Raw genomic sequence first — 20,505 nt, forward strand, 5'->3', positions numbered from 1 at the left:
TACTTTCTCTCGTATTAAAGTCTATAAACGATAATCAAGAGACCGAATTGTGGCCGAAAGCAGCATAGTTGTAGCTTGCGGCAACATTCTTGGAGTTTCCGTTTCTGGTGTGGGTAGGAGCACTCCAATGCTTATTCGGTGTTGGTTGTTATCTCCTCACACGACAAGCCAATCTGTCGTAATCGTTTTCTTCGTCTGGATTTCGCGTCATCAAAGTTATTCTCTATGGTTGTATCGTCGTCGATGACACCACTTCATTCAGAGTTGAGACATTCGATGATCCATCACCAGTTTCCAACAAAATATTTTCTTTTACAATATCATTCTTATTTTCATTAATATCTGGGAGAATAATTGATTCTGAAGTGTATAAGTGAAACATAAGTACAGTGCTAAAACTGAATAAATTTCAAAATATTGGAATTAGTGGTACCTTTTATCTGCGATATATTTCTATAATTATACGGAAAATATTAATTTAATCGAAATGTCTAAAATGGTAAGTTTATTTCTTTATCGACTCATTTGTTTTATTCTCATTTCTTTATTATTTTTATTGTTTGTATTATTTAATATCGATAATTGAATGATTTTCTTAAAGTTAATTTGTTATTTAAAACTAAATTTTTTTTTTTTTACTACAAAATAATTTTTGAACGATTATTAAGAAATTATTCGAATAATTCTTCGTTTTTCGATATCTTTTAATTTTACAAAGAATTATAGAGTCGATAAAAATTTTTTTTATGACATATATGTAAGATATAAAAACATTATTTTCGCAATAATAATTTAATTTAGGAATATATAGTAGATTATGCCATAACCTTATTAATCTCGATTTAAGGCTATCTGAAGATTTTTCTTTTTATATATAGAAAAAATAAAAAAAATAACAAAAATTTATTTAATATTATAAAAATAATTTAATTTAAGGAATTGATAAATATAGGATATAACTTTATTACGAGAATGAAAGAAATTCTAGAATTTCTTAATATATACTTTCTAACAGTGATGTATATATATATATATATAGAAAATATTTATATAAAATATCAAATATAGATCTAAATTTTTTAATTTATTTTTATTGTACGATATATATTAAAAAAATTTTTTTTTCGTTCATTCTTCTTAAAAAAAAAAATAAGTAACACAATTGTTTTATAAATATATTTTAACACATTGTATTCTTATTTTTTCTACTTAAATTTTTTTTCTTATTATTATAATTATCTATTATTATTTATCGTTAACATAGAAAAAAAATGGCTCAATAAAGAATATTCTCTTGGTATAGAACTTGATATTATGATTATAATTGTTATATAAGAATTATAATTATGATTGTGATATGATTGAAGATTGTATAAATTAATTTTTTACACAAAAATTTATTTTTATAATTATTATATAATTCATAGAATTTTGTTGTATTTTTCAAATCTATATTATAAATATGTAAATTAACGATAAATATATATATATATATAGAATGTACATTAGCACAATTAAAAAGAATATATGTAATTACAATGGAATAATATAGATGATAATCTTTATTTTACAAGATTAATTTTAATAATAAAATTATAAATATAATAGATAGTTAGAAAATAGTAGATAATATTATAAAAAAGAATATTATCATAAAGAAAAAATACATGTAATACGTAATGTGTTGTATTACATCATGAAATAATTGTAACAATTGTTCATATCGAATCGGAGAAGAGAATTCTTTCGATTAAAGCAATTTTTATTCGCACGAATGATTTTTCAAATCTTTATTGTTATAATTTAGAAAGATCATAATTGGTTTTCATATTACAATATCAATATTTTTCTAAAAAATAATAGAAATGAAAATTTTTATTTTTTTTATTTAATTTTTTTTTTTTTTTTTTTGTGAGAAATCACCTCTTTATTGATTATATATTGCGGATACCCTGCATAACCTTCTTAGTTATTTACAGAGTTTAGAAAGATATCAGTTTATTTACACAGATAATTCTGGAACTGTATATTATATTGTACCATCTTTATTATATCAAATAACATTATGTAATAGTTAATTTCTCTTAGGTAGTCTCTGAAACTATACGTTATATATACGTTAATACAAGTAGTAGTAAGAAATAGTAATTCGTAAGTCGTAGTTCTACCATTGATCAATAGACTGAATAAAATTGTATTTTATATACTTAATAGATAAAATATTTAAATAGTAGATAAAACGAGAAATTTATGATTCTTATATATATATATTAATATTCATGGGATATAATTTTCAAAGATCGATTCAAAGAGATCAAACACAAAAATTGATATATAAAAATATTGATTAAGGCTTATTAAGTTATTAACTTGTAAGCAATTTAAATATACGTTAGATGAAGCAAGATGGAGATAAAAATATCATTTTCGCAAATTTAAATTGCTTATAATAAATAAATTACAATAAATAAACCTTAATCAATATTTTCGTATACCAATTTTCTCATTTGTTTTAATCTCCAGAATTGATATTCGGCAGATGTCCCACGAATATTTCAATATCAATAGCCTATAGATATATATTTACATATATAATTTTCTCGATTCGAGAAAAATATCGAAAAAATTTATTCTTTGGATCGACAAGAATTTTTTACGAAGGAAAAGGAGATTGAGAGATAGCATAAGCTGAATTATACATATTAAACATTGAATATATAATCTATCGATATATTCTATTACAATTTATTATTTATCCATACAGTTGAGATTCCTTGTCCTTGTAATTTATCTTGTGAAAACAGGTTCCACGTATTATCGTTTGATGGAACTAAAGTTGGTTTGATTGTTATCCAGCGTTAACATGGCTCCAATAGGTGGCGATGGAAACTCATAAGATATTACAGATTCCTATATTGAATTTATATAAATATTATAGAAATGTTGTCCTTAAAATTCGTATATTTTCGTTTTAAAAGTGAATTAAACTTCGCTTAGAGAAACCAAACATTTTTTATTTATTTTTATATTTTTTAAGAAATGTAAATAAAAAATGTTTACTTCTCGTGTGAATTGCGTGATTCATCGGCATCGTGCTCAGGATCAAAAAGAGTCAGGTTGGTTGCGTAGGTTAAACGCGCATAATTTTTATCGTGATTATTTCTTATACTCAAAACTTGTATTTTTATGTTTCATTTTTCGTGGAATACTGAAAATATAAAAACGTTGGTTTCTCGAGATGAAATTTATTGAAAAAAACTGAAAAAAGAAGAATCTTTTAAATAATATCATTGGATACGTATATAATATTGATTAATTTTATTTAATTTTCATTGTTAATAATACGAAATTATCTGTGTGTATTTGTTAATGCATGACATGATAGCAACTTAGATGGGAATTAAAAACAAATGATCAGGATTCTTCTTTGCTTGTGTCGGCTTTGGTTTGACAAATTATAGTAGCCTGAAGATAACAGGTAAGATAAACACCTCGATGTAGCAAAGGTGGTCTCGCATCAGGTTGTTGTCAATATGTCAGGACTTGTTCTTTAGAATGATTCAAACTAGTATACCAACTCGTATAACATATATATTACTTATATTCGATATATTTCATATTTAATATGAAATTCTTATTGTTTCGTATTCTTTTTGAATGTTTAAAATAATAAGATATTTTATATTATTGATCTGACTATTGATGAAAAGTTATTTCAATATTGAAATATATATTTAACTTAGCATTATCTAATTTAACAAATAATATCAAAATTGAATGTAATAAGCTTAATGTATATTGCAAGAATATTAATAATCGATTTTTTCTTGTACAAATTTATTCTCGCGTCGAAGATAAATTAATGTTTCTTCTCCGAATACAATTAAAGGTTTTTGATGTAACTTATTATGAAAAATGATGGTTATGACGGACCACCTTTGACGGTTTACGAAGAATTTGTAAGATTATCATAAACACCTTTGCCACCCTCTATCGCGAACAAAGTAGGTAGAATAGTTTTACGTCCCTTTTCGAGGAGAAACGTTGCGGCAATGACTAATGATATTGAAATACTTTGAAAGGAGAAGACCATGAGAAAACATAGAAGAGAAAGTCAGGAGCGTACCACCACGTCGAGTTTTTAACCGCAATTTCATTGTTATTGTATTTTGAAGAAAGGATATTTTTATTTAAGATTTCTTTTCGTACACAAATATGAAACGAAAAGCATATATATTTAAACGAATCTTTATCCTTCCGTATTGGCATTGCTGCGTGAAAAACTTATATTATGAATCAGCGTTTTGACATTCCGTTCTGGCAATACAGTAAAATACTAATTCCGACTCATTAGGAAATCATTAAGAAATTACTGATTAATCAGTAATTACTGTGATGAGAACAAAAATGGTGGTGGAATAAAGTCGCGATATGTCGATGTAACATAATGCAGGCGTTATGTCTTCGATATTATCGGTAAATCGATGTCTCTTTCCGTCAATCGACTGTCCATCCAATTCCTTCGAGTCGGCGACCTATCGAACTCTCGGGTAGATTCTCGATTCTCGCCTTAACCTTCCTCCCGTCAGCCACATCCGGCTCGTTAACATTTTTTTAATCGACACCACCATGAGGCCGAAACTCGGCAACGTGTTCACCGTTGCCACGATGCCGGATGCGTTTACACTCCTTTATAGCGTATAAATTCAAAGGGATGCCGTCTTCTTCATTTGTCAACCGTCTCTTCGACCCTCCTTGCTACGCCTTCCAACTATTCTACGATAAGAAAGGACCAGTCACGTCGATCTTGCTTTCTCTCTTTCACCGTTTCAAATTTTATACCGATATTATCGTGAAATTTATTTATTTTTTTTTTTTTTTTTTAATTTTCATTACATAGATAAAAATATATATATATATATATATATAAATCGGGTTATTTGTTTTCATTATATATTTTTCTTTACGCTTGATAGCTCGATGGAAGAGAAATTGTTATTTAAATCAAGAAAACACGATTGGAGATGGAAAGATTTTAGCATGAGCGATGAAACACGTGTTTAATATTAAAACACGGTTAACTAGTTTACGTTATTATAAACAAATGTATATAATAATAACTCGTAACCATGGTGTTTGAATAAACGCGAGTCATTGCAAGTAAGTAAGTACTTATTTACTTACGTAATGTGCGAATATGAAATAAATCTGTATACGTTGTAATATCGCAATTAACAGATAGATAGAAGAAGTGTTATATTTTTACAAACGATTGAAATCTAGAAGAATGGATATATTTTTAAGCTATATTATATTTCGCGAAGCAAACTTATAATATGAGAGCGGTGAAAAGAATCATCGTGAATTTTACTCGGGAAATATCTCGTTTCCAGCTTTATTTTTAATATCTATTAAAAGTATAAGAAATTTTGGTAAATATAGTAAATGCATTTTATTCACTATCCACGAAGATTGTTTTGCGTGTATATAGCAAAAATATATCTATCTAAGTAAATAAAGAAATACGTGTTTGTTATTTTTATAATTGATATGATCTCTAATATTATTAAGAAAAAGTATTTGTAATGATCGCAGATTTCTTATCTTTATCTAAAAGACAGATCTACGGAAGGATTTAAGATAAAATAATGAACGATAGAAATATTTGTACGACACCCGAGTGTCAATAAGCCGGTTGTAAAACAAGATTTCTGGCTTCGTGACTAATTAGTTCAAGTAGAAGAAATAAATGAAAACAGAACGTGGGACCATAAAATGATAAACGTCGACACTAAATATTTTATCTCTTCCTCTTTTCCCCTATTATACGTTTGCTTAAACGTGAATTCATTTTTTATTTCTTAAAGTTATATAGATATATGCGGAAAAATAATAACTCGCAATTCAAGAGATGAAACTTTTATTATCTTGTATGCATACTTATCTTTTTAATTAACATTGTGTTTCGTAATATGGAAACCGTTTCAAGGATAGATTTATTATACGAAGAAAAGAGTTCACATAAATATAAGTATTATTATTTTATATCTTCTTTTCGATTTCGAATTCAATTTCTTTAGCTATTTGTTTTAAGGGGTTCACAATTTCAACAGAATCACAATTGATAAATATCTATACATTACATGCATCGTGTATTTGTTATTTCTCGATTAAAGAATAAATTTTTCGTTGCTCATGATGATATATTGCGTTAAATCTAGTGTTTCAGTGACTTGTGCGCTAAACACTGACTTGTAACAGAAAATACTTATAAAATCAGATGCAAAATTTTATTTTATTTTATTTTATTTTGTGTTAAATATCGAGATCTATTAGTAAATAATTGGGTGGAATTTTAACTATTTGCTTCCATCGAAATCCTCATAAATCTTGCTCAAACAAATTTAAAATTAGAAAATGTGCTTATACGAACAGTTTTTATTTCCTTTTATGTGATAAAATTATTCTTGAAGCATATAAGAAATACAAGGAAGAATTACATATTATATTTCATCTATCCTTTATCTATACTTTATATATAGATTTTTCCGTTTTATTACAACAAATCGAATTACGAATATAGTTGTAGAACAAAGAGATTAAATATGATATTTATTTCTTCGCATTAATTCTATTTTTCCTCTTACGAATTATATGGTCATAATTTATTTTGCAAAATAACCAAAATGTAATATTTATTTGTATTAAAATTGTCTAGTATTAACGTTAAAGCAATAAATAACATATAATTATGCATGGAAATATACATAGAATAAGATATTAAAATATTACGATAATAATTAATAAATAAAGAAGATATTAAGAAGATATAAGATATTAAATAGATATAATACATATAATTATATCTTATGCTGTATGTAGATATTTAAATGATAATTTACGTAATAAATAAGTTTGTAATTTAACGTATTGAATAGTGTATTGAAATAAAATAACGTAAAATCCATATCATTCATCAAATATATTTTCTTGATTAAATCAATACATCAACGTATAGAATGGTTCGTTTATACAATTATTAAACATTTATTAAATAATAATTATTATAAGTTTACGTGTAAAATTATTTGGAAAATCATTATTTATAGAATAATAACAAATTATCTGTTCGTTCAAATCGTTGCTAATCGTTGCTTATGATAATTACATTGATATTACATCGTATCTAACATCATTTTACAAGCGTTGTTTTTCTTTCACAATATGAAAATCATTCCATTCTGCTAGATACGACGATCCTTAAAACAAGTATCTCTCGTCTTCTTTTAGATCGGCGACGCTTTTATTAAAAATTAAATTTATTGATTAAATTTTCGCGACGTATAAAAATATCATGATCGGTGTGTATCGACGGATACATCGGAGACATCGGTGGGAAATCGGCTAAGAAGAGAAAAATAGATGCAAAATTGAAGGGGCGAGTTCGGATGTATTGGAAAGATTTCGTTCTCGTGGGTGTTTCACAAAACGTTTCTGGAAATATTTTGACACGGAGCAACGGATCTCCGTGTGATCGATGCCCGTTCCCTAGAGATTACATCGTGAATTGCAGTTTGTTCGCGGCGGACATGTACCGCATAGACTGCGGTTCCCCGCGTTTCATTCTCACAGAAGCGCGGCGGCTCACCGCGAATCAAAGCGCCGCAAACATCTGTTCGTTTCTACAGTTTCTTGGATATTCCACGACTTTTCACGATTCTTCGCGCCGATAATCGTTCCGCGTAACAATTGCCGTTAGATCGTGTTATTCCGATAATTCCAAGTAAGTATTGTATATTAGTTTAGATCGCAATTGCTATATATTATCGACAGCGGCGAAATATAGATTTTTCTTTTTTTAACACGAATATATTGTAATTACGAAAATTATAAATTTGAATATTTCCTTTTTTTTTTTTTTTGTCGATATTCCAGGTTTATTTCGAAAAAATTCACGTACGTTACTGTATAATTAATAATAACTAAAGTGAGAAAAATCAATCTCGTAAATTAATAAGGAAAATCGTTCTCTGAAACGTATAGTATCGAAATGGGAAGGAAGAAAAATATCGTCCGTGTATTAAAATTAGTATGGCAAAGCTAGAGTAAATTATCATAGTGCGTGAATTGCGAAAAGCGTGCATCGAGTCGGTACAAATAATTAACGCTTTCGAAAGTATATTGTTCGAGGGGGACACGGAGTGATTAGTTCGGCTAGTCTGACAGTTCAGAATGGTATTTGCACTAATGGCGGCCATAACGAAGTGAAGGCGTCCGTCGTGAAATCGCAAGACCGGTTTTCTTCCGCGCTTAATTACAAGCTTCGAATCGATCGCGTGATAATCTTGGGAAAAAAATCACACTGGATCTATGGATTTTGTTGCCGATTCGATCAAAAAACGACATTTTTACGAGTTTTCGCGGAAGCGCTGTATACGGTAAGACGTTAATTATCAATGATCTTTAAAGAATGGGGTAAATGTGAAAAAAAAAAAAAATATCTACTTTAAAAACTTTAAATACAGAAAAGAAAACAAGTTTGTTGTGTCATATATTAAATCGTATCTATTTCATTTTATATCGCATAAGTATTTATTATTCGAATTTTTATCATAAAAAAAAAAAAAAAAAAGAATTTCTTTTATTCATTATTATGTATAACACAATTGTAAATTATTCGTTTGATATTATTAATCACATGATAATTAACATATGTCTATAAACATGTTTTTAGATAACATTTAGAAATATATTTTCTTTTTGAGAAATTATATTTTTCTTTCGTATTATTAATTATAAATTATACTACTATAATTTCGTATAATTATGCGATCAATTCTAAAATATATGTATTCACATTTAGGATCGAATTATTGTTTTATATATTAAAAATTCGATATAATTTTCGTTTCTATAGTTTCTTGGATATCGCACGACTTTTCACGATCCTTCGCGTCGATAATAGTTCCGCGTAACAATTGCCGTTAGATCGTGTTATCCCGATAATTCCAAGAATTGTATATTAATTTTCGCGTTGTTCGATAAATATTTCAAATCGATTCGTCCTTTGAAATATATATATAGAATATACATATGTATAATATATATAGAATATATACTATATATATATATATATATATATATTTATCCATGGTATAATTAAATTCAAATGGTCATATACATAGATAAGATAATAGACTTTAAATATAGACATTAGTATGACAAGTTCGAAGCGTTCTTGAAAAACACATACGATAAAGAGCAAATGATAATATTATCGATTGATAGTAATAAATTTATAGATTTTTTTCATATTCAGAGATGATTATATTTCTTTCTCTCTTTTCTTTTCTTTTCTTTCAAATTATCGCCAATCGTTGTTTCTTGTTTCACCTACGACAACGTGCACTTACTCGGTACGAACGAAAAAAAGCGAAGAATACGTGATACATGGGCTTGGCGGTACACCTCGGATACATGGTGGCGTATCGAAGGTTGGGAAAAGAGGAAGAGAGAAAGATAGGGACGCCCCTGTCTGGAGCGAACGTTTCGTGACGGCGTCGTTGCCGTTCCCTTTGTACACGCACCGCCCTTCGATACGAGTATAAGCGAGTATATATAAGTACGCATCGCCCTCTCCTATTTCCTCCCTCCTCCTTTCTCCGGTCCCAGTTGCGTGGATACATTATACGAATTACATCGATGATACGTCGATGGGCCACGAGATAGGGGCTGGCTTCCCTTCGGCCCGTCGTGTCGATAGCCAAACTATTTTTCTTCGGTTCTCCTCCTATGGACGATCATCTCTTTCTTCTTTTTCTTCATTTTTCGCAAAATGATTCATCGATGAAACGATCAACGATGCCCGAATTCTTTAAAAGCGTAATTTCCCAATCGTATCCTCGTTGTCTTCTTAGCTGTTATCGACGAGTAATTATTGCGTACGCGTCTACAATTATATTCAACAATTTCGATATCAATTTATCGATTTATCATTGAACAGAAATTTGTAGAAAAAGTTTGCTTACGGATTTCGATCCATTTTGGACTAGCTCTGGATCCTGGTGGAAAAGTAAAGCGCAAAGATGAATCTAGAATGAATTTTTATCTTAGAGATTGTCGTGTCGTTCGCTTTTCAGGGCGCAAAAATAAATGGTGGAAACTATTTTTCGAAAATATCGAACGCAAAAATGTATTGAAAAAGTGTGAAAAATGTGTTCCGTGCAGAGAGGAGGTATGTTCTGGTAGTGATCGGTGCTCTGTGGCAAGACAGGCGTCCCCTAGGATACGCTTCCTCTCTCCCTCCTCGCGTCCCAGATCCTGTAGGATCATTAATCAAATTCCCCTTTTAGCCGCGCCTCCCTCTTCCCCCTCCTTTATCCCCTCTTGGTAGGACGGTTCAGCCGCCATTACTGTACGGCTGCGTGCACGACGCATTAATTAAAACCAGGAAATTAATGCTTTATGCTTTTGAATCTCCTCTCTCGCGCTCTCTCTTCGCAACGGCCTTTAGAAAGTTGCTCAATTTTTTTAATCAACCTTGTAACGATTCAACTTTTCAATCGCGTTTAACGGGACACTTTTTTCTTTTAACGAAATGTCCTCTCCACCAGCGTGCAACGATCGATTAGATCTCTCTTCTCTGTCCTTCGCGATCGTTTCGATTCTCGAAATTCTCTTGTTGACGGACAACAATATACGCGAATATACGATGAATACAGATTTTCTACCAATTTTGTATTAATCTTGAACCCAGTTTTATTCTCGCTCCTTTACATCCTAATTACTTTTCGCCAAATGCGAACAGTAGTAAGTGGCATTCCATTGAACGGATGGAAAAACGGCTCTCTTCGAGGCTCCCTTGTTCGAAAGAAGCGAGAAGATAAGTAGGCGTGACCCATGGGACCCATTAGCGGTCAGTGTCTATCTCGGTCTACCGCAAAATAGTCCAAAGCTAGTATTTCTAACTACGCGAATACCAACAATAAGTAATTTATGAACAGCAGGCAAGATTTGCGGAAACATCATTTGCCACGGTTCCTTCCTTTTATTCACGGCCAAGTCGTTGCTTCTGCCACAACCAGTGCAGAAAGATCCTTGGCTAGAATTTTTTTCATTTACTTCACTTTGCGCTTTGCATCTTTAATCTGATTGAATTTCGCACATTTATTATTGTTCTTCTATATAATAAATATGCATGTGAGAGTTTTCGTTGTATCAAACTGTATAACCATATACGTTTAGCAATGGAAATTTAACGGCACCATCACACTTACCACAAACTATTTACGCTTTATCCGCAATTTTGTTCTAATACATTATTTATAATGATAAATATCTGGAAATACCGGGGATTTTATTACTGAGAAAAAACGAGTGAATATTACCATTCTTATAAATTGTACGCATTTCTGATTCTCTTGATTTTTTTGAATAAAAATAACGAACGAATTGAAATGGTTAGATGATTATCTTTATTTACAAGAAAAGTGGAAGTAACCTGTCTGTGGATATTTTTGGAAATAGAAACGAAAGGGTGGCGTGAAAATCGAGGATAATACCTGGTCAACCTAACGGTAGAACTACCATTAGGCCTATTTATCGTCCAAAGCCAGGTACATCTTGACAGGTTCACCGAAGAAGTGCGTCTTTTTAAGATTGGACGCACAACAAGCGTGGAAAGGTAGTAGGCAGAGGTGGCGTTACGCCATAACGAGATTACCGATAAATTTGTAAAGATTACTTATTACCACCAACCCACTTTTCCAACTCTCTACCCACTGTTCAATGAACGCGATTCATCTTGTAGCGATATTTTCTTTTCAAATTTTTACTTCGACCGTTTTCGTATCGTTACGCGATAGAGAAATTATTTTTTCCCTGTAATATATAAATGCTCAAGATATAAAAAAAAAAAAAAGTATGCAAACATGTAATTTTCGAGTATTACTCGAAACTACGATTTTGCTATCAGATACGAACGCATGTGTACTATTTACGCTTATCGATATTATCTTTTATCGTATCTTTTGTCTTTAATCGCTCTGCGGTATCGTATATACCGTCGTATATACCGTTTTATTTTGATCAAATATTGACAACAACGTCGAAATAACGAATATTTGAATCGTATTAAATGAACGCGATAAAACAGAATTATCAGTCGAAGAAATTGTGAAACATTGAAATAACAATTGTGGTAAAAAGGAAATCGTAGTAGCAAATCGCAAAGCGGAACGAGAAGAGCACACGTGAAAAATCACGTGAAAATAAGGAATCGCTATGTCACGTTTCGACGGTAGCGGTTTTATAGGAAAGAAAATCACCATGAAGTTTGTAATATTTATTTACGTTGATAAAACCCGTATTTCGAAAACATTCTTTCTAGGATATATAGGATATATAACGAAACGTCTCTTCCAATAACGAAACATATTTACAACAGGTATTAATTTTTATGACGATATAAAAAAATTACTTTTATTTTTATCCAATTTTAATAAATTAAAATATCCGTTTTATATAAAAATTTTTACAGAGATTATGATAGACTCAAATATCTTACAATCTTTAATTTCTAAGATCAAGTAAGTTATTATGGATAAAACGATTAATTATCGTTTCTTTATTAATCACGTAAGTAGATAAGATTTCGAGTAAATATCAATATCAACGATAAATTTATTTTTATTTATACACTTTACGCGATATATATCTATCGTAATGCAATGTTACAATAACATAATTTCGTAGAAATTTAATAGAACATTTAACCTTTTAAAATTAACTTATTTCTTAACTTAATTTAATTTAATTTCTCAACTATATTTTTTTTTAGGGAAAATATTATTATTACGCGATATCGTAGTTATTTGTAGAGAATCGTACGAAGAACTTAACTGATCCCATAATCGATCAAACATCACTCGGTAAAATTCACTCGAACGTAGTAATAGATCTCGATACTATATACCGTCGATAACTCGTCGTTTCCGCGAAGAAGCGTTTGATTATTGGAGAAGATTGGCCTACACTCGTTGTCATCGGCGACAATGGGGAGAGTAATTACATTATCACGGTGTTGTATGATCGACATTCGATGCAGTAAGTTATAAAACGTACAGTCATCGGCTCGTGTCCCGCAGAAGCAAAGTCTTTTCGAAAGACAGATCGATTTAAGAGCGGCGAGATCGTTACACCTGTTATTCCGAGACGAAGAAACAATCGAGCGGGAAAATATTTTTCAAGATAACTAATTAAGATAGAACCGAAGATCTCGATGCAAGAGATACTCGTTCTTTCTATATCGCATTTTCGAAACATATTTACAACCTTTGATACAGTCATTTCTGCCGATCTTTCTACCAAAGTCGCTTTTACACGCCAACGAATTTTAAGAGCGTTATTAACTTGGCCATTATAACGAATGATAACGAAAGAGAAGAACTGGAGAGAGAGAGAGAGAGAGAGGGAGGTATGTACGGACGTGTCGATGGAATAATGGAAGAAAAATTAAAGGCGTAGGTAAATGCGATTGGCGCGCAGTGGTGGCAGGTGAAATGCGCGAGACGAGCTCGACGTCGATCGAGTCGAGCTCTCTGGACTGTGGGCGCGGCGGATATCCCGCTGTGTTTCTCCAACATGGCCGACATCGTATGCACACCCACGCTGCCTCTCTTTTTCATCGCGTCCTCCATTTCTTTCTCATTCCTTCGCCGCATCGAATTACACGCTCGGTCGAGTAATTTTCGATCCAGCAAATCGTGCACAACAAACGTATCCGTTATACTCGAGTTACGATCCAAGCCACGCCAAATCGTGTTAAAATTAAACCCGGATAACGACGTTTCACAAAGATTAATGACTAATCCGATTCTATTTTTTTTATTATCAACTATTCGATTCACCTCCATCGAATTTCCATGAAATTATGTTATATTCACATACGATAAATATATACGCGATATATACTATTTATCTAGAAATGAGATCAAAATGCCAAGTTCGTGGATGGAATTAACGTTTGTTTCTCGGAATACCTATCGAATATCGAATATTTTTATTTATCTACTCTAGAAAGATAACTCTAATTTAACGATAAGAGAATCGAATTTAATCGCGAAATCTAATTACACTATAGGTATAGACGGCGTTACTCTCTACTCCTTACACCGAGCGTAATAACGGCCAGGTTTTAAATTAGCGAAGAAAATCTGTAGATTAGTTAACGAGGTTGAATACGAACTCGGCGAAATTGGCTCAATTAAAAGCTACGGGCCAGCTGTCCTGCCAATTGTGCCCCGTCATGCGATTCGTCCTTTTTCCCAGCTTCTTTCTTCTCCTTCCCGATCTCATCCGTTTCGAGATGCATCATCGATACTCGGCATCATTAATCATGCACTTTTGTACACACACTCGTCGATGGGACTCCCTGCGAGGGACATCTCGGCCGCAACAAAAATGAATCATTTTGATTTTGAACAACTCGATCCGGTGATTGGTCGTTGTTAACTTACCTGCGTGAAACGAGAGAGAAAATTTTATTACGAATTTCTCGCGAGTAATGTGGTAAGAAAACTGAAAAGTAAAATTGTGGGAAAAATTGTGAGAAAAACGACCGATTCTTTTCCGGAAAAGATTTAAATCGAGTAAAATGAGAGAGAACTCGATGAGTGTTTTAAAGATTGTAAATTTCAAAGGAATTCTCATACTTAAATTGTTATTGCGTATTGTTTCAGGACATGGATTTAATCGAAGTGCTTTGGAAGCAAGACGTGGATTTGGGATTCACGTTGGTGGAACCGACTACGGCGACGAAGAAGGTGTCCACGGTGGAAAAGGGAACCGACGATGAGATCGAAAAATTAAAAGCTTTAGAAGCGATCAATGGAAGCAACGAAGAGGTTTGTAAATATTTGTAATTACCAACCTTTTTTTCTTTTTTGTTTTTTTTAATCCAACCAATCGATCTTTCGCAACGACTTCAAATCGCGAATCAACTTTGATCAATCTGCGTCGCTTTCTCTCGTTTACAGACCGCAATTAACGACTAATGACTTATTGTTTATCGAGTTTCGTACAAATACTTACTTTCACATTCTCCTCTCTTACGTGTCATTCAAATTCGTACATCTCTTACGTTCCTCTTCCGTTGGATCGTTTCGACGTCCAATCTTTTCCTTATTCTTTTTTCTTACTGTTTATTATTACAAAGTTTCGATTTTCGAAGTTAAATCTTTGATGATCGGGAGGATTATTTTGGCGGCGGAAATATCGGCTGGGTGTCTCGGTGATGATTTGGAAAGTTTGGTCGGAAAGCGGATCGGAAACAACGAGGAAAAAAATAAAAAGATTAAGATTCGATCGTATTAATACTCGAGTAGATAGGAGGAAGGAGAGGTAAGCGATCCGTGTCGATAGATCGGTATCGATCGGTCGTGAAGTCGACGGTGAGGCATGAAACAAAAGTGACGCCACTCGTTGGACTAACAGAAGAATTCGACACTCGGGGTGGCTATCTCCTTACGATCTTTTCCACTCGTTTCGTCTTCGTGTAAAAGTCGATTCGATCCTGTTCGAGAAAATAAATACTCGTTTATTCGAGTCCATTACTCGAATGCGAAAATTCAAAATTTTCTACAAAAGCAGAAACAGCGTTCCTTCTTCGCACGATCTTTTTCAAATCCTTGTTCGAATCTCTGCGCTCCATCGTGGCCAATCGATCAAAAACGTAGAAAAAAGTAGTTATAATCCTGCAAATCCATGGAGGCCGTGTTCGGTACCAGACACCAAAGAGATTAGATAAGAGTAGAAAGAATCGAGCAACCCGCGCGTTTTCCGATATAATCTCGAACCTACCAAACTATTCTCATCTTGTCTTTCGTTTAAATCCCTCGTGATGCGTTAACGATATCAACGAAATTTCGAAACTCTTCCCTTTATTCCATTTACTCGATATTCGATGCAAAATTTATACAAGTTTAAGCGACGAGCTAATAACCGAGCACTTATACTCACACTAGTATAGAGAAGCGTGTAAAACACGCGAATGAAATGATTAACATCGAAGATGAATCATTCTGTACATCGATTATATACATTGACAGGCGTAGTTCGGTTCAATGAATTTCATTTAATCACGATTCCTTTGTATTTTGTTCAACGATGCGATAATTTTCTTGGAAGAAACTAAAATCGTGTCTGTCTGCGTTCCCGGCCGATTTAATTCACTTTCTATTCTATACCGTTTACAATTTTTTTCAACGTCCATTTCCTTCATCGGACGCGTTTCAGTCGATGAACGCGAAGAGCGTTTAAGTATCCACGAGATTCGAACGAACGAGAGCTCATCCATACCATGGTCACCGACAATGACGTTGCACGACGTTCTGGGCGGGTAACCCATCAGACTTCTCGACGTTCTTTCTCTTCTCGTCTCGTCTCGTCTCTCCTCTTCTCTTCTCGTCTCTCCTCTCCTCTCCTCCCTCTTCCCTCTCCTCCTCCCTCTCTTCTTTTCGATTCCTTTCTCGCATCCCTATCTTTCGGCTTCTTTCTCCGTATTGTTCCTACGGGTTCCACCTTTGTGAACGCGCACCGCCGTCTTCGAGGGTTCAATAATACGGGGAATATCCTCGATCCTGATCGAAATCGAACACATCGATCCAGAGAATGGAAACGCGAACACCGAACGAAAGAAGAAGAGGGGGAAAAAAAAGGATCCATTCTTTTTTGTTCACCGCGTGTATCGACGATTGTCTCCACCTTTCATCTTGGAATTGTTTTAAAAATCCGATTGAAATCCCTCTTTATTTCCGCCAAATGATCGGATCCCTTCCGTTTTCACGTCGATTGAAATAATATATAATCTTCCATTTATCCTCGATTCAATATAGGATCCAAAATCTATCCCCTTGTAACGTGTTACGTTACGTTCAATGAACGTGACTAGCGCGAATAATTAATCGATCGTTTTCCCTAAGATTTTAAACGTCCGCAACGATGACAGATTCCCTCTATTATCAATCCTATAGATACGTAAAACAACGTTAAGATGAAACTCGGGATGTACATTCTCCTTCCATTATATTTGATCGCGGCGGGGATGGCGAGGAAAATGTATTCGTGGAGAAACATCGAAATATATATATATATATATTGGTCGGCGGGATGCAATCGCGCGGAGGGTGGTTGGTCGAAATGATAGATGTACTTACAGCATCCCTGGAGGCAAGGGGCGGCATCGATAAAGCACGTTGGAAGGAAGAGTCGTTAGGGTGAGAAGCAGAAGAAAGCCGGTTGGTCGCGGGACGCGAGCGAGAAAAAAAGATAGGGGAAGCGGGATGAAAAGAGAGGAGAGGGAGAAGGGGCAAAGAGATTGGAGCAGCGTGGCAGGGGGATTCCGAGGGACGTATTGATGGTCCTGGAAATTGAAAACGCGCCTAGCGAACCGAAGTGGGTTTGGCCCTCCTTTCTCTTCCCTCCTTGTTTCTGTCGGCTGAAATTTAGGGATAAAATGGCGCTCTGTCCGTTACACTCTCTCGCATTTCGATATTACTTCCAAACTTGTAAAATCCCACGCCTATCATTTTTTCTTTCTTTCCTTCCTTCTTTCCCCCGTAAACGATAATAGCTCGAGACAAATTCTATTTTCGTATGTACAACACACATGTTCGAATAATCGAACGAATCGTGTCCAAAGTTATCAATTTTGGAATATAGAATAAGGATGAATGGCGGCAGTGTCGCGAATTCGAAAACACGACGGGTTACGAATTATTGGTGGAAGCGTGACTCGGCAGTAATAGCGCACACTTTCTGGCGACCCATTGATTTCCAATTCACGGAGATCGGCGCGGATCGACAACAACGAGAATCAGAATCGGAGTAAATTTACCGAGATAACGATTGCGCGCGGTTCTCCCGATCCAAGAACGGGAAGAAATTTGGGAAATTTAGGAGAAAGAGAGATGCGGTTCGAGCTTCATCTCGCGGGAGTTGTTCGATCGAAGTTCGTATTCATAACCTCTTCGTATATAACGCATCTCTCAACGACGATACATCACGCCGTACGAAAAAGAGAGCGAAGCAACGACGATAGAAGGGGATGGAGAGCGTTGTCCGGGAAAGAGAGAGAGAGAGAGAGAGAGAAAAGGGAATGGTTGGATAACCACTATCGGAGAGTTGGTATGATTAATGACCGGGTACAATGCTATTTTCATTAAACTCATTTCACTGCAGCCCGTGTATAACGCACGGCCAACCTATACGGTCTCGGCTACACGAGCACCCTTCGCTTCTTTTTCACCGTTGCCGTTAGGTTCTTGATTATGACGTCTCTATGATCCTCGACCTTCACGGTCTCGGATGCCATCCGAGTGAATTCAACCATTGTTACCGAGCCGTCCTTCTCGCTCCTTTCATTATCAACCAAACGGCCAAACGGTTTCGACTGCTCCTCTAAATTCGAGAATGACTTCATCCGTGATCGAATCCCTCCTTTCGATCGTTATTCGTTTTCGTTAGAAAAACGACACGGCAAAAATTGCGGTTCGGACGGAAAGAATTCTCTGGTGTAAAGATATATCTAAGTTTTTTCTTTTCTTTTCTTTTTTTTTTTTTTTTTTATATGTAACTATCGTAAAAGTTGGATTTAAAGAATGTATTCTTTAACGAGTAGGCTCCATGATATTTCGTTTCCAGAAGGATACAAAGGAATACGACGAAGCGCAAGATGATCCATGGGCAGGCCTCCCTTACACCATTGATCTCGAGACCGGTAAGTGCAAATTGATTTTATAATCTCGAGGATAAAAGTTAAAAAGTTAAGTGGATGCCAACGAGCATGTACACTCGATGAAATAAGTTTACAGGTATTTGAATTTTAAATTATAAAATTATAATACACGTTTATGAATCGATCAAAATTCTTTCTTAGGAGTTTCGAACGGAAAAAAAAAGTAGAAAATAAGTACGTTTACGCACTGATTCGAAACGCTCGATTTTCTATCGATCTTTATTAATGAAAAAACACTGTTCGAATACCGCGCACACTTTCCAATATACACCGATATCATGTATTATACCTCGCGCATAGTTCCTTCTATACGAAGCGTGTCGAATTAAAGCTGCGATCCGCAACTTGGCCGCACCTTTCGCGAATCTAATCGAGCGCCATAAACGCCATGTCGATTAACCCGTATATAATCTACTCGTCGATCTGTAATTCGGTAGCAACGGCGTCAAATTTTTATTTATAAAAAAAACGAACAAACAGAAAGAAGAAATCCATCCATCGCCCCGACAAGACGAGACAAATTTCGAGCGTGATATTTTACGGGAAAAAAAAAAAAAAGAAAATAAAAAACGATGCATCGAATGCACGAATACGGTCGGGCGACGAGGTGAAAATAATTTATCGAGACACTTTTGGTAGGAAGAAAAGGGAGAGAAATGGTGAATAAAAGACGAGGCGCGCAACGTTTGCTCGTGGAAGATGAGCACGAGATCGAGAAAGAGGTAGTGTGGGTCGGGGAGTGGCTACAGGAACGCCCTCGCTGCCTTCTTCCCTCCCTTACCTTTCCGAGCCCCACCATCCCGAGCAGCCCTTCGCGTTCGCCTCGGCTTTCCTCTCTTCTCTCTTCGCATTTAATTACTTTGCGTCGCGTCGCGGCGAGCAGAGAGTGCGCCTAGCGATCCACTCTACGTCGTGTTTCGTATCGACGCTTGACGAAGGTTCGCTCGTTAAAACCTTTTTTTTTTTTTTAAATGTCGGTGTATATCCTCTCTTTCTTCCCTTTTTTTCTTATCGTCGTTCTTCCAAAGAAAAAATCTTCCAAACATATTTTTCCTAATAATTATTTCGTCCTATATATTTTTATTCGCCCGTTGAAACGAATCTTTTTCAAAGAGCGATATCGAAATTATTTGTATTAGTATTATTGTTATTTCTTTATCTCGAAAGATTGAAAAGCGAACGTTTCACCGAAATTTTAGAGTTTGCTGGAGTACGTTGCGGGACACCGAGCCGTCGTAAATGTAGTAAATTAATTCGATTCCGCAATAATAAGTTCGTTTTACAAAGCATCGAGGCAGACTAACAAGAGAAGCGGAGCTCATTACGCGGCTATCTGGTCGTCGATCGATCGACTCGACGTACGGCATTGTGTGATTAATGAGTCGCTCGACAAAAGAAAGCACAAATTCCTTGGGCGCCGCTATTCTTTAAGATTTACTAAGAGAAAATAGAGAATAACGAGCAGCGGTTTCCAACCGAGATGCAGACCTTTAAGAAAGAAAGAAAGAAAGAAAGAAAGAAAGAAAGAAAAAAATATGTTTATCGCTTAACTCGGCATGATCGCAATTGCAAACAATTTAAACCATTGCACTCGGGTTTTCTCGAACGAACGAGTAAGCTAAGAAAATGTGGTGGTGGTGGAAAAAAAAAAATGACACGCAACGGACTTACCCCCCCCCCCAAGAACGAAACCTTATCTGATCAATGGACAA

At 34.2% G+C, this 20,505-nt stretch overlaps 1 protein-coding gene across 6 annotated transcripts in view; it reads left to right on the forward strand.

Moving 5' to 3' along the window:
- LOC122715913 (segmentation protein cap'n'collar) overlaps positions 1 to 20,505 on the forward strand; it is a 74,852-nt gene that overhangs the window by 12,904 nt on the left and 41,443 nt on the right. For 4 of the 6 annotated variants that reach the window (XM_043938495.1, XM_043938498.1, XM_043938499.1 and 1 more), the window contains 2 exons: positions 14,739 to 14,903; positions 18,700 to 18,775. In XM_043938495.1, coding sequence (XP_043794430.1) covers positions 14,739 to 14,903; positions 18,700 to 18,775 — 241 coding nt within the window. Of the gene's footprint in view, positions 1 to 265; positions 500 to 14,738; positions 14,904 to 18,699; positions 18,776 to 20,505 lie in introns of those variants that run through there. The other 2 variants (XM_043938500.1, XM_043938497.1) reach the window with 2 other exon arrangements.

This window comes from Apis laboriosa, unplaced genomic scaffold (assembly GCF_014066325.1).
Source record: "Apis laboriosa isolate Shangri-la unplaced genomic scaffold, ASM1406632v1 scaffold40_cov151, whole genome shotgun sequence".
NCBI classification, from domain to species: domain Eukaryota; kingdom Metazoa; phylum Arthropoda; class Insecta; order Hymenoptera; family Apidae; genus Apis; species Apis laboriosa.